The following is a 14,431-nucleotide window of genomic DNA, read 5'->3' as shown; positions in this document are numbered from 1 at the left end:
CATTTGATAAACATATTTTTCTTTGTTTTTAACATGTGTGCAAGTTCTGTGTTCATCCATCCTTGTTTCTTTAAATGCTTCCCATTCTTCCTTCTTTTAGGGATTGTTAACGATTGTGCTTTGAGAATCTCATTTCGCATTATTTCCCAACCTTCTTGGACATTTCTGTCCTTAAGAACATCCAGCCATTGGATCCTTCCTACCCTCTGTCTGAGTTCATTAAAATCTGCCTTCCTGAAATCCAACCTTGAGGTCTGAGTTTTCTCAGGTCTTCCTTTCCTTTTTATCCAGAATACAAGGATAGCATGATCACTGCCTCCTAAGGTCCCAGCCACCCATACTTCCTCAACTATTACCTCCCTCTTGGTAAGAATTAGGTCCAAAGTAGCAGACCCTCTTGTTTTTTCTTCAACCTTTACATGTGTAAGGGCTTATTCAGATGGGCATATATCGATCGGGTTTTCAAGCCCGGCCGATATACGCTGTCCCTCTCTGCAATAGGAGGAGGCAGGACGGGAGCTAGTGCACTGAGCTCCCGCCCCCTCTTCGCCCCTCACTACTGTTTGCAATGGGAGGGGCTGGGTGGGGTGGAGCTAAGTTCTTACCCCATCCCGGCCCTTCCATTGCAAACTATGGCGAGGGGCAGAGAGGGGGCGGGAGCTCAGTGCACTAGTTCCCATCCCATCTCCTCCCCTTGCAGAGAGGGCAGTGTATATAAGCTGGGCGTGAAAACCTGACCGATATAAGCCCGTATGAATAAGCCCTAATACGGATAACATAAACTGCATTGACTTGCATCTACAAGCATGCGTTTTTAAAGCGTGTATTTTAAAAATAGCAGCATTTCTTATTTTTGTCAGTATTATTTATCAAAATCACCAATGCAAGTTTATGGGAGCGTTAAAAATACACAGTGTATACACATGATGTATATGTATTCACTGCGTATTTATGCAAGAAGGCAGGAGAAATCAATTGGACCAAAGATGCATAAAACACATGCGGTGAAAATGCTGTGGATTCTACAGGTTGCATACGTATACGCACGTGTGAAAAAGCCATAAAGCCTCCTTTACATGAGCTCTATTGTACACATTTTTATGCATAGATTAGTCACAGCCAAGACTGTTCTTGTAAAGATGTAAGATAGGAGTGAGTATCTATATAAAACTACTAAAGGACAGTAGGAGAAACAGTATTCATACGGAAAATTCAGGAAGTCTCTTTTTGTAGAAGCCGCTGATCAATATGGCCTCTACGATTAGATGTTCTTAGGACTTCTATACCCTGAAATTTTATTTGCTCTGGGTTCTCAGCATGCACAGACTGCATATGGTCGGATAGAGGCGTAGACTCATTTCTCCGTATATTACCAAGGTGTCCCATGATACGTCTACAGAATTGTTGCACATTTTATGCATAGAAAATCGTCTGTGGGACCCACAACCATTAAAACTCATAGGTTTCAATAAGTACACTCACATTGGCTGATCTTCTGTGCGAATTTTCGCGACCAGTGAAAATGCGCAACCTGTTCTATTGCACAGCCAAGGCTCCATACGAATCTATAGTGTGTGCAAATGCAGCCTTGACCCGAACAAAATTGCACTATTCACAGTGCTATTTCACAGTGTTAATCATTAACCCTAGGGACTAACTTGACCGGCCCGCCTACTCATTAGAATGCCCCACCTGTTCAAATATGGTGCGAGTGTCTCACGCCCCGATGTGAACAGGGTTGGCAGCGCAGAAAAGGATACTTACTAGAGATGAGCGAATATACTTGTTTCTAGTAATTACTCGATCGAGCACCGCGATTTTCGAGTACTTCCTTACTCCTGTGAAAAGATTTGGGGGGTGACGGGGGGGGGGGGGGGCGGGGGGAGGCGTGGCGGAGCGGGGGGTAGCAGCGGGGAACAGGGGGGAGCCCTCTCTCTCCCTAACCCCCCCCCCCCCTCCCCGCTGCAACCCCATACTCACCCACGGCGCCCCCCGAATCTTTTCACCTGAGTACGGAAGTACTCGAAAATCGCGGCGCTCGGGCGAAAAAGGGGCGTGGCCAAGTAGGTTCGCTCATCTCTAATACTTACCTATGACGGAACGCTTGTGAGATGACATGCTTGAGCTTTATTCGGAGCGTCACGCTCTCGTGAAGGAGGCCTGAAGTCAGTGCGTTGTGGCTGATAACAGAGTACAGCAGACTGTACTGAGTTGAACAGTAAATTAATAACTCCGCTGCACTATCCCTTTCAACATCGGTATGACTGGGTTCACACCAGTGCTTTGGGGTTCCGTTATTTGACTCTGTCCTAGAAGCTGAACAAGAAAATGGAGGTGCAAGATTGGGCACATGCCAAACACAAGTGGTGCCTGACGGACCCCAAATACTATAATTCGTCCATCAGGCTTCTCGCATCTTCACCATCATTTTACGAGACAAAATAAAGCGGCATGTCGTGCTACTTTGTCTGACATCTTGACTGCATCTGCGCCAGAAGCTCTGAGCAGAGCCTGTGAATGGGGCCAAACTGGGCGGATGGGGGCGGCAATTGTCAGAACTTGCGAGAGCAGTAATTCTCCGACTTCAGGTTTAGACTGCGTTTGCTGATGTTTCCTCTGATATTTATTGCGCAGGCCGCAGCGGTTTATTTGACACTACTGATGGTAAGCAAAACAGAACGTCTCCATAAATAATGATATTTATAATCAGCGGCAGCGAGAAGCGGTCACTCCAAAGGATTTCTGGAAAGACTTTGGCAGCTCCATGGGAGACGCACTCCAAATGTAAATGCAGAATAGTAGTAACTCGTTGTCTGCTGGGCACCCAATCATCTTATGTCAATGGCAGCCTACAGGGACAGTGAGACGTGTATCTAATCCTGTCATGTGTGATACTGTCTGCTGAGCTCCTGTATCTAATCCTGTCATGTGTGATACTGTCTGCTGAGCTGTGTATCTAATCCTGTCATGTGTGATACTGTCTGCTGAGCTCTGTATCTAATCCTGTCATGTGTGATACTGTCTGCTGAGCTGTGTATCTAATCCTGTCATGTGTGATACTGTCTGCTGAGCTCCTGTATCTAATCCTGTCATGTGTGATACTGTCTGCTGAGCTGTGTATCTAATCCTATCATGTGTGATACTGTCTGCTGAGCTGTGTATCTAATCCTGTCATGTGTGACACTGTCTGTTCAGCTGTGTATCTAATCCTATCATGTGTGATACTGTCTGCTGAGCTGTGTATCTAATCCTGTCATGTGTGATACTGTCTGCTGAGCTGTGTATCTAATCCTGTCATGTGTGATACTGTCTGCTGAGCTGTGTATCTAATCCTATCATGTGTGATACTGTCCGATGAGCTGCTATAACTAATGCCATCATGCATGATGTGGTTTACTGGAGTTGTGTATGTAATCCTATCGTGTGATACTGTCTGCTGAGCCATATGTTTAAGCCTGCTGTCTGTGATACAATTTGCTGAGGTGATGTATCTAGGCCTATTATATAATACTGTCTGCTGAACGATGTATCTAAGCCTTTTTAGCATGACACTGCCTGCCAAGATGCTGTATGTAATCCTGATATGTGATATTGTGCTGCTGAGCTGTGTATCTGCTCCTATCATGTGTGATACAGTATGCTGAGCTGTGTATCTAAACCAGTCATGCATGATACTATCTGCTGAGGCTGCGTATCTAAGGCCGCTCTCACACGTGCTTTACCGAAATGCCTTGTTCGAAACCGCAATGTTTTATCGCGATTTTTCACTGTGTTTTCGAAAGCATTCTATTTGTGATCCTTGCGATGCGGTGAGTTAAAACGCACGAGCGCTAGTCTGCGAAGCCCCATTGAAATCAATGGAGGTATTGTACCTCGTTAAAAAGCTGACAGTGTGAGAGCGGCCTTAGGCTGGGTTCACACACATCGGAATCCTGGCGGAAATCTCGCGGTTTGGCCGCAGCGAAAAAACGCAAGATTTCCACCGGGAGAAGCACTGCTTCAAAACCCGCGGCATTTAGCCGCGGGTTTTGAAGCGGCCTGGACGCTCGCTCTTCTGCTGCGGCCGTGCTCTCCTCAATGGGGAAGAAGAAGAAAAAAAATTAACATGTTGCGGCCGGGAAATCCGCTCCGCAGCGCCGGCTTCTGCTGGCTTTGCCGCGGCGGATTCGCAGTCCCGTGTGGACGAGATTTCTGAGAAATCTCGTCCACAGGACTGGCTATCCCCGGGATTAGCGGCTGCAGGCGGATTTGCCGCGGCGAAATTCCGGACGGAATTTCCGTGGCAAATCCGCCCCGTGTGAACCCAGCCTTAGGCTTTCATGTGTGCTGAGCCATGTATCTAATCCTATCCTGTGTAATTGTGCTGCTGAGCCGTGTGTTGAAGCCTGTTATGTGTGATACAGTTTGCAGCGCTGACATACAGGGGCGTAACTATAGAGGATGCAGGGGATGCGGTTGCACCCGGGCCCAGGAGCCTTAGGGGGCCCATAAGGCCTCTCTTCTCAGTATAGAGAACACAGTACTATAAGTAAAGCATTATAGTTGGGGCCCTGTTACTAGTTTTGCATTAGGGCCCGGGAACTTCAAGTTACGCCTCTGCTGACATATATGTCTTTTGTGTAATACTTTCTGCACCTAAGCCTTACTTACATCAAGCTGTCTGCTCAGCTGCTGTATCTAATCTTATCATACGTGATACTATCATGCGTGATACTGTCTGCTGAGCAGTGTATCTAAATCTATCAAATGTGCTATTGTTTGCTGAGCTGCGTATCTAAGTCTGTCATGTGTGCTGTTGTCTGCCATGTTGCTGTATCTAATCCTATCATATGTGCTGTTGTCTCCCATGTTGCTGTATCTAATCCTATCCTATGTGCTGTTGTCTCCCATGTTGATGTATCTAGTCCTATCATGTGTGATACTGAATTTCCTATTAGTCTATATCTGAACGGTATGTGGATACGTCTTACGCCCTCGCCTACTCCTTGTACCGCCTGCAGCTCTCATCTCCTTCTTCAGATCCAGAATTAGAAGCTGACCTGTACTACGACGAGCGCTGCGCTTCATAGCTTATGTACAGCCGCACGGAGACCGTCATTAAGATCTAAGACGCTCTCGACTCCCGGTAAGGACAGAGTTCCCGACGCCACTTCTCATAGGAGACTAAATCCTATTACTGAGATATAAAGATTCTTCCATCCACATAACAGTGCGACAATTTATTAACAGACCGCCATATAAATAGCGCTCAGTAACCATATAACGAAGTCCTGCCACTTTATTATGTATGTTTCTCCATTTTCAAGATCTCTGCTTGCTGTCTGAGAATGAAAACCTTTTTCTTTGCATTCATAGCCAGAAAACAAACAGTTGCAGTACACCTGAACCTGTGTCATTTAGCTGCCTCATTTTATTCTTCCCACTTTATGCTGTATTTAATGCATTGTGTCAAAATAGCATTTGCTAACTCTGTACCAGGACTGCTCCCAAAATTGTGGATTTGTTACAATGTAACAGTTCATATAAGAGCTGTCAGCCTGGAGTCAGACACAGGAGAGAGATTGCCTAGAACTGATAGAAATTTTGTTGAAATCAACAACTTCTGCTTGCTGTCAGTGAATAGAGCACCCTTCTTATATTCCAAAAAAAAACCAGGCACAAGTTGTATGCTTCTCACAGATGAAGGTTTGTTACAGTTGTATCCAGGTTAAACAATCCCATGTGAGCTTAAAGCAACCCATCAGTCTGGGGACAAAATTAGTTATATTATCTAGTGTTCTGCTTTCCACCCACATTTACTGCTGATCTGCTTGTTCACATGAGCAGCGTTGACCAATCAGAGCAGCATGTATTGATTTAAAGGGGTTGTACGACAATTGACTTTTATCACCTACCCACAGGATTAGTTATAAAAGTCTGATCAGTGGGGCTCTCATTTCAAACCCATTGAAATGAATAGGGCAGCACTGAGCATGTGCAACCATCGCTCCACTCAATCTCTGCATCACTGTTCGTGGGTGCAGTGAGGAGGAGAGGGGACACAGTACCCCTGTTCTTGGCCTCAGTGGTGAGACCACAACCAATCAGATTTTCATCACCTATCCTATGGATAGATGATAAAGTCCATTTTGGGAATACCCCTCTAAGACTATTGATGCATCCCCAGGGCTCAGTGTGCATCAGGCAGTCTAAGGCTGGGGTCACACGGGATGGAAATGCTGTGGAATTTCCATGCGGACCCTCTGCACAGAAATTCTGCATGCATTTTTAAAACTGGCACTAAGCAGCAAAGTGGACAAGACTTACAAAACTCTCGGTCACACGTTGCCAACAGTTTGCCGCAGAGAAGCCGCGAAGAAACTGACATGTATCGCGGAATTCAAATCTGTGGCATGTCAATTTTGGCGCAGTTTCCACTGAAGGCTCTCTTTTCTCTATGGGGAGAGATTTCTACAGTGGAATACAGGTTGAAAAACCACTCCAAAACCCACACTGAATGGCGCAGGTTTTGAAGCAGCCTTCCCGCTGCGGAAATCTCACGGAATTTCCGAGTGGTCCCGCTGCGGACATTCCATGAGATTTCCATACCGAGTGACCCCAGCCTAAGAATCTGTCAGTAGCACAAATCTATATCATTGCTACAATGTATCAGTCTGGAGTTCAGGGTGTTTATATGTTTATAGCACAAAGGATTGTCTAGACTGGATACATTGTAACAAACCCTCAGCTGTGAAAAGTATCAGGTTTTTATATGTCCAGGGGCAACTCTACCAGGAGCAGGACCTTAGATGGGAGGCGGCTTGCTGCTCAGACAGGTTTTATTTATTACCAGCCATATTATTGGCTGGTAAAAAATAATTGCCACCTGGGTAACTATTACTATTGGGGTTATTATGGGGCACACTATTACTACTATGGCCATTATTGGGCGTTACTATTACTACTGGGGCTACTACGAGGGTCACTATTACTATTGGGGCCACTATGGGGGAAATTGTAACTACTGAGGCTGGACAAATATCTGTTTGGGATGATTTAGTAAATCCTGCAATGAGCAGGGGGTTGGACCTGATGACCCTGAAGGTCCCTTCTAACTCTACCATTCTATGATTCTAACGGGGTCACAATTAACACTGGGGTAGTGATGAGCGAGTATACTCGCTAAGGGCAATTGCTCGAGCGAGCATTGCCATTAGCGAGTACCTGCCCACTCAAGACAAAAGGTTCGGGGCAGGGAGCTGCGGGGGAGAGCGGGGAGGAATGGAGGGGAGATCTCTCTCTCCCTCTCTTCCCCCCGCTTCCACCTGCTGACTGCCGCTACTCACCGCTCCCCCCCGCCGGCACCCGAACCTTTTGTCTCGAGCGGGCAAGTACTCGCTAAGGGCAATGCTCGCTCGAGCAATTGCCCTTAGCGAGTATACTCGCTCATCTCTACACTGGGGCCACTATGGGGGTTACTATTACTAATGAGGACACTATTACTCTGTCACTTCAGACAAGTTTCAATGGTTCAAATATGTGTTGGGTATCTTGTGTATTGGCGCTTTCCATGCCTGTAAATTAAGTGTTTTTTTTGTGGGGGGAAAAGGCACCATTTCACACTTTGCCTGAGGCTTGGGGCACCCCTGCAGACTTCACATACAAACAAGCATATTTGCATTCACTGACAGAAAGCATTGATCCTGAAAATTTTAAGGAATTGAAACACAAAGGATATCAGATAGTTTCAAAATGTTGGTGTTACAATGAATAAGCCAGAGAAGCCCCTTATAAGGGACCCATACAGGACAGAAGTGATGCAGAGGCGACATAATAGCTGTAGACGAGAACAAAAAAATGGAAGAAACGGAAATACATAGAAATAGATATAAAATGAGAATGTTCTGCTGCAGTGCTGAGGGGTGTAATGTACTACGGTCACAGGTAGAGTTCCTAACCTCCGGGGTCGATCAGCCCTGTTTTTGGAGCGTTATTTTGATGGTGCTGAAAACTTTACCTATTGCTTCATATAGCGGGTCACAGAAGGTGCGGATGCATAGGGAGAATGTCCGGCTCACACACTGGATCTCTATGAGGTAGCTCTTGACACACGGAACCACCGCCCAGATGTGACAAAAAGAGATGAGAGCAAACAGGACGCCCCAGATGATGGAGAGGGGGATGCCGATGAGGCCGGAGAGCAGCCGGTAACACCAGTACTTGGTGATGGTGAAGGTGGTGTAGCTGGCTTTCCAAACGCCATCAAAGCTGTGAGTCCCATACGGCTCCGCAATTATGTCTTCAAAGTCCAACTGTGCAAAGAAGAACAAGAACAGGTCAGATATACAACGCCTCATCACATCGTATCAACCTGTACAAGACCAAGAGTGCCAGGTACACACAGTCACCAGCACACCTAGCAACTTTCAAAGCATGAAGAGAACAATGTCTAAGACAGGTGGGCACAACGCGCCATTGCAAATTTCTTTTACATTAAGCTATGCCTCCAATCCCGCCCAACCGTATCCCACACACTTTAATAGTGCCCTCTTTGTGTGGCACACAAGAATAGTCACAATGCTGATGCTCTCTTAGTGCTCCTCACAGTAAAGAAGCCTCCTAAATGCACCCACATATATGCCTCCTTAATACCACCACCACAGTATGATGAGCCCTTAGTTACCCCAGTGATGACCTCCACATAGAAAAGATTCCTCTTTGTCCCCAAACACAAAAATTGCCCCTTGTGATCTTACCCCACACCGTATGATGCTGCCCCTTCATGGTAGTTATGCCCTGTGCATAATAAAGATTCCTCTTTAGTGTTGCCACATATAAAAAGTGCCCTTAGTGCTCCCCATTATACAGTATGATGCTCCCTTAGTGCTCCTCATAGTAATAATGTCTCCATACAATAAATATGTCCCCTTAATGCTCTCAGTACTGTATGATGCTCCCTTAGTACCAAAGTAACGCCAATTGGCTAACACATTGCAGGTTTCTTCAGATGCGGGTCTCATCCGTGAAGGACATGTAGCTTTGTGAAGGGCTGCAAATCTTTTAAAGATGCAAAGGGCAACAACACCTTTCAGATCAGCGACTGTATGACTTTGTTCTTCACATCATGTTATGTCCGTGTATATGTGGGATGTACTAGCAGAACATTCTAGATACAAATTCTAGAACACATTAATGACATCACCAATCCAGGCTGGAGGAACATGTCAAACCTTACTAGACATTTTATTACCCGACATCAAAGTAATCCAAAATTACTAGATGTTTTTGATATTGAGAAAGTACATAAAATAAACCTAAACGAGATGGTGAGCGCAAAAACTTATTAATGGACAGAGAGGTTTACTGGATACTTATGTTGGCAACTGAGGTCTCTGAAGGGTTAAATCTCCAAGGAGAATTTATGATGCACTTAACCTTTCTGCCTCTTTCTTAGAATGTTTTAGCAAATATGCTGAACTGGTAATATGGAAACATGTTGGCGTATTAATGTTTTCTTCTTTTCTTCCCCCCCCCCCGGGTTGTCGGCCATAGCAGTTGTTTTCCTCATCTATTAGGGGTGAATTAGCCGCCTCTCAGACAGGTCAGTTAATCATCTACACATTTATGTAAATTTGGGCTCCGAGATTATTTTGCCAGGCACCATGGCCTCATTATACATGAGAAACCTACTGAACCTAATATTAAAAGAAAATCTACCATTCCCAGCATGCACTTTGCCGCTCATAGTGTGAAGTGTGTATACATATAATCCATTTTTGTGAGTTTAGTGTGAATCGACTTCTATATTTAAAATCATGTTTCCTGACACGCATGTTAGAAGGCAGTTAATTGAATGCTATGTGTGAACACTGACTGCCGGAATTGTTGTTCATTAGACTGTTGATGAGAATTATCATTATGTCTCCTTCCTAACATAATCAAAAATGTGTTCCCTTCCTTCTTTATTCCCAATACGCATTTTGCAATTTATGGGGCGGAATACATATTCATAATCCACTTTTGCGGCTGTGAGTTTCTGCGAGGTTAGTATGAATGGCTCTCTATGATTGAAGGATCAATGTAGCGGTAGATTGTGGATATACTTATGTACTACACTATAATGAAAGCAATTATTGTATCTTATTGTGACAATATCCTGCATCCATGGCAACAACATCCATCATTATTCCTTTTTCTCCTACATAACAATAACCTTATATAATTACATGTTGAGTTTTTTTTCAACTCCTAATTCGCCACATGCATTTAATGTAAGATGTACAATAACTTTTGGGTTGATCCTCTTGCAATGCGGACAAATCTTTAAATTTTTTTTTCACCTTTTTTCATTTTGAATTAAGCTTTAGCAGTTACCTTGTCAATTCTGTGATATGTCTGATCATGTGATCATGAGGTCGCTGCTATGTGCGACGGCCGGGGTGGAGACGTGGATTACTTGCGCAGGTATCATGCTGTCATTTTACAAATGTGTTTTTAATTAAGTGTGTTATGTAGTAGCTATACAATTGTGATCAGTGCCATTTGGTGACGACTACGACTAAGGACACAAAATGCGTGAGCGGTCACCATGTGGCGGTATTTATGATTTGGTGTTTTTTAATTATTTTTTTCTAATAAAGCTTTGTACTTTTTTGGTTCCCATCACACTGGATAGTTGTTTTTGTACATTTGTGGGGAGGGCCTGAGCTGACACGTGCCTTGCTGATGCCACTTGAGAGAAGCTGGTGATTGATGTCTGAAATCCGAAATTGTGATAGAATGGAGAGGTAAATGACAGCTTGTGTTCCAGAGAAAGGAATTAAGTTATTATAACTTCAAGTTGGATGTTCTATACAGATATGTAATGTTTAAGTGTACATACCCCGCTATGGAGAGCTTTGTAACACAGAGCATAATGGACAGATTATTTAGGCTTCAGTAAAAATGTTTTTTCTTCTGCAACAAACTGCCTTTGTCTCTGTCTGTTAACTGCGGCACCGTACATACCATCCACCCGTCACACAGGATACTTCAGCCAAAAATGTTTATTTTATAGGTGATACATGTTAGATCGATGGAGCTCCGACCACTGGGACCCCCAAATGACCGCTGTCCTCAGTTCCATAGACATTGAATGGAGCGGCAGTCAAAATACTTGGTCACTGTGCCATTCACACTCCTCCTACCTGAGCGTGTGATCTAGTTCCAGTGCCATTCACACTCCTCCTACCTGAGCGTGTGATCTAGTTCCAGTGGTGGAAAATACACTGCTGCAGGTGATAAATGACAGAGTTGTTCCTCAGTCACTGCTGTGTGCTTAGGGCCATTGGCTTGTTGGAAGGTGACCCTTCTGCCCAGTCTGAGGTCCCTTATGCTCTGGATCAGGTTTTCATTATCTCAGTACTTTGTTCCATTCAGCTTTTCATCAACCCTGACCGCGCCCCCCCCCCCCCCCCACACACACACACACCAGCATAATGCTGCCATCACCAGGCTTCACTGTAGTGATGGCATTGGAGAGGTAATGAGCAGCACCTCATTCCCTCTAGACTGAAAACACTCAGAGGCCAAAAAGTTTGATCTTAGTGTCATTAGAGCAGAGAATCTTGTTTATCGCAGTCTGAGGGTCCTGTATGTGCTTTTTGGGTTCTTGGTCACCTCTCTTACCAAGGTCCTTCTCCCCCTTAGTTTGGTGGATTGGTGGCTCTAGGAAGAGCCGCCAATCCACCAAACTAAGGGGAGACCAGCGGCCTCCATAATTCTTACATGGTTGTTCTTCCATGTAAGAATTATGGAGGTTGCTGGTCTCTTAGGAACTTTCAGTGCAGCAGAAATATTTTTGTAGCTTCTCCAGATCTGTACCTCCACACAATCCTGTCTCTGGGCTCTACAGCCATTTCTTTTCTCCTCATGGCTTGGTTTTAGCTCTGATATGCATTGTAAGCTGTGGGGCCTTATACAGACAGGAGGGGGCTTTTATGTCCAATCAAGGTGTAGACACATCTCAAAGATGATCAAGAGAAATGGGAGGCCACAGAGCTAAATGTTGAATGTCATACCAAAGCGTGTGAATATTTATGTAAATGCAAAATGGTAGTTCTTCATTTAAAAAATCTGGATCACCGCGTAGAGGTACACGTTTTATTTGTCACACCCACGTGTCTCCAAGGCTGGGTGGTGGTTTTACGAGTCAATAATCTTTGTCCACACATGTCCGTACATAAGTCTAGAAGAGTGTGGAGGTAGTGCAAGTTAATAATCTCTGAAGTCTGTTCATCTACCTGCACTGTGAAGTCTTTTATTGAACTGCCTTGCATTGCTTCATTTGTTATTATTCAAGTAAAGTTAATACCGGGCTCTGACCGTTCCCAGAGACCTGTGGTACTAAAGAACTGTCTGTGGCTGCATATCTCATCCGCCGAGGGTCATACCAGCATATGCAGGAATGGTGGGGTCACCCGTAACAAATCCTACTACAACCCCTGTTATCCAGTCTGGTGGGCATTCCGTTTACTCGGAGTGTCCGAGGTGGACTGCAGTGCTACTTTGGCCTTGGCTGCATGCGTCCCTCCTGGAAGGAGCTTGGTACGTGCCACCGTGGCAAGTCAGCACACTACCTTTCCAGCTCCCCACGTTTGTCAGGCGTCCGGGGTCTCCTTATGGGAAGCTGCACATCTATCAACTAAGAAGGAAATGTACTAAAGGCTTCACCTTCATCACAGAGGGGAATATGATGGGGGGCGGAGGCTCCATGCGGCCTCCACCTGTGAGACTTCCAACAAACAGCATCGCTACTTATTCTGGGGGACATGAAAGAGGCTGCAGCTCTAGATTCTCTCTCCAATTCTCTTTGAAGCAGGAAGCAGTTAACTCTGCATTCATCAGACTGGCATTAAAGAGTCAATGTAATCAAAGTGCTCAATCAGTGGATTTGTTGCCAGTGAGCGCTGTGTTCTGTTGCTCCGACTCCAAATTAAAGGGTTCCAGGAAGGAAACAATAGACTCGTATTAGATCTGATAATGGTGAGAATAACGATACTAAGATAAGCATTCAGAGGAATCAAGAAACCTCCTCCTCATCTATCCATTAATTCTATCAGGACGATCTGTCTATCTAGTCTACAAAAATAAGCCGTATAATCTTCTGGTGACATCAGATATCCGGTTGCCAGCAAGTATCATCCAATCCAAGATACATGAAATATACACCGAGGACTGCGCAGCACTCTCAGGAAGTCTTTAAAATCATCTTTTTATTCACCAACAAGTACAATATTTCATCCCCCTCACTGAGGAATTTTTTCGAGCAAGGCTGAAACGCTGCACTGTGAATAATGAAGATGCCACATGCTGAGAGTGCTACAAAGTTCTTGGAATCTATCTACTCCAAAACTACGCGGCACATCCAAATATAGTAAAATAGTTATTTATTAAAATAGGCATTTATTCACCCATAAATGCTGCCTTTCAGCCCTCACACTGGGGCCACTTGAAAATGTGTCTAATGCATTAGATAGATAACTTCATATGAGCCTGGACCACAACTTCTGAATCATCTTTGGGACATCAGCAAAACCACGGAGAATATAGCCTTGCATGTGATCAGCCTCATGTGTCCGGGACTATGGGGAGACTCTGAGAAATGGAATGTCCAGAGGAGGCCAAGTTCATCGGCATATTATATACCCCATTCACATACTCGTAACAAATAATCAATGCACTGCGGATTTTGGAACCCACAACATGTACACAACTACTATGGATTCTGTACTGAAAGCTCCACTGAATTGATAGATAGATTAGATTAGATTGATCAAACCTTGACCACATCCTCGTTTATCTTCTTCGGGTCTCTGTCCACCAGGTCGATCTCCTTGGTGAGAATGTCTTTGGAGATCTTGTCTTCATAGTAGGACTGTTCCTCGGCCATGGTGACTTATCTCTGGGTCCCTCTACAGTCGGCGACTGCCTCCTGGGTGCAGTAATCCGGACTGAGGATGAGGTTTGCTGCCCACTGTTGGCTCCTGACATGTGAGCCGCTCCTGGAAGCCAGAGAACAGCTGCCTAACATAGCTGGAGAGGTTGCTGTCATATCTGGACACATGCTGTCAGAGTAATCTTGGATCAGTCCAGGACAGCACTGCTCGCAGATTCAGAGGGCGTGAAGTTTAACCTGACTGTGATGACTTTCTGCAACAAGTTATCTTATTTTAAGCCACCGAAAAGCTCTTCTGCTTTTATTGTAACACAACAAATGGCATTGTAAAGTAATAGAAAGGGCAAATAGACTGCGATACAGAAAGGTATCTGAAGGCTCACTCACATGGGAATAGCGTATTTGGTCACATAAATATCCAAAGAACTATATTTTCACTTTTTTGCGTTTATTTTGTATGTATAAATAGGCGGCGATCACTGATGTCATACGGTGAATTAGCAGTGAATGTGCATG

General features: G+C 44.7%; 1 protein-coding gene across 1 annotated transcript; it reads right to left on the bottom strand.

Moving 5' to 3' along the window:
• Nucleotides 1–5,204: 5,204 nt before the first annotated feature.
• On the bottom strand, nucleotides 5,205–14,064 carry CAV3 (caveolin 3). The gene is made up of 2 exons (XM_066596980.1): nucleotides 13,799–14,064; nucleotides 5,205–8,291 (listed from the first exon to the last, which is right to left on the bottom strand). The coding sequence occupies exons 1-2, from the start codon at nucleotides 13,907–13,909 to the stop codon at nucleotides 7,950–7,952; spliced, it is 453 nt and encodes a 150-aa protein (XP_066453077.1). The 5' UTR covers nucleotides 13,910–14,064; the 3' UTR covers nucleotides 5,205–7,949.
• Nucleotides 14,065–14,431: the final 367 nt, after the last annotated feature.

This window comes from Eleutherodactylus coqui, chromosome 3 (genome assembly GCF_035609145.1).
Source record: "Eleutherodactylus coqui strain aEleCoq1 chromosome 3, aEleCoq1.hap1, whole genome shotgun sequence".
Classification (NCBI taxonomy): Eukaryota; Metazoa; Chordata; class Amphibia; order Anura; family Eleutherodactylidae; genus Eleutherodactylus; species Eleutherodactylus coqui.
Note: the sequence above shows the minus strand (reverse complement) of the source record. Positions and strands in the feature narration are given on the sequence as shown.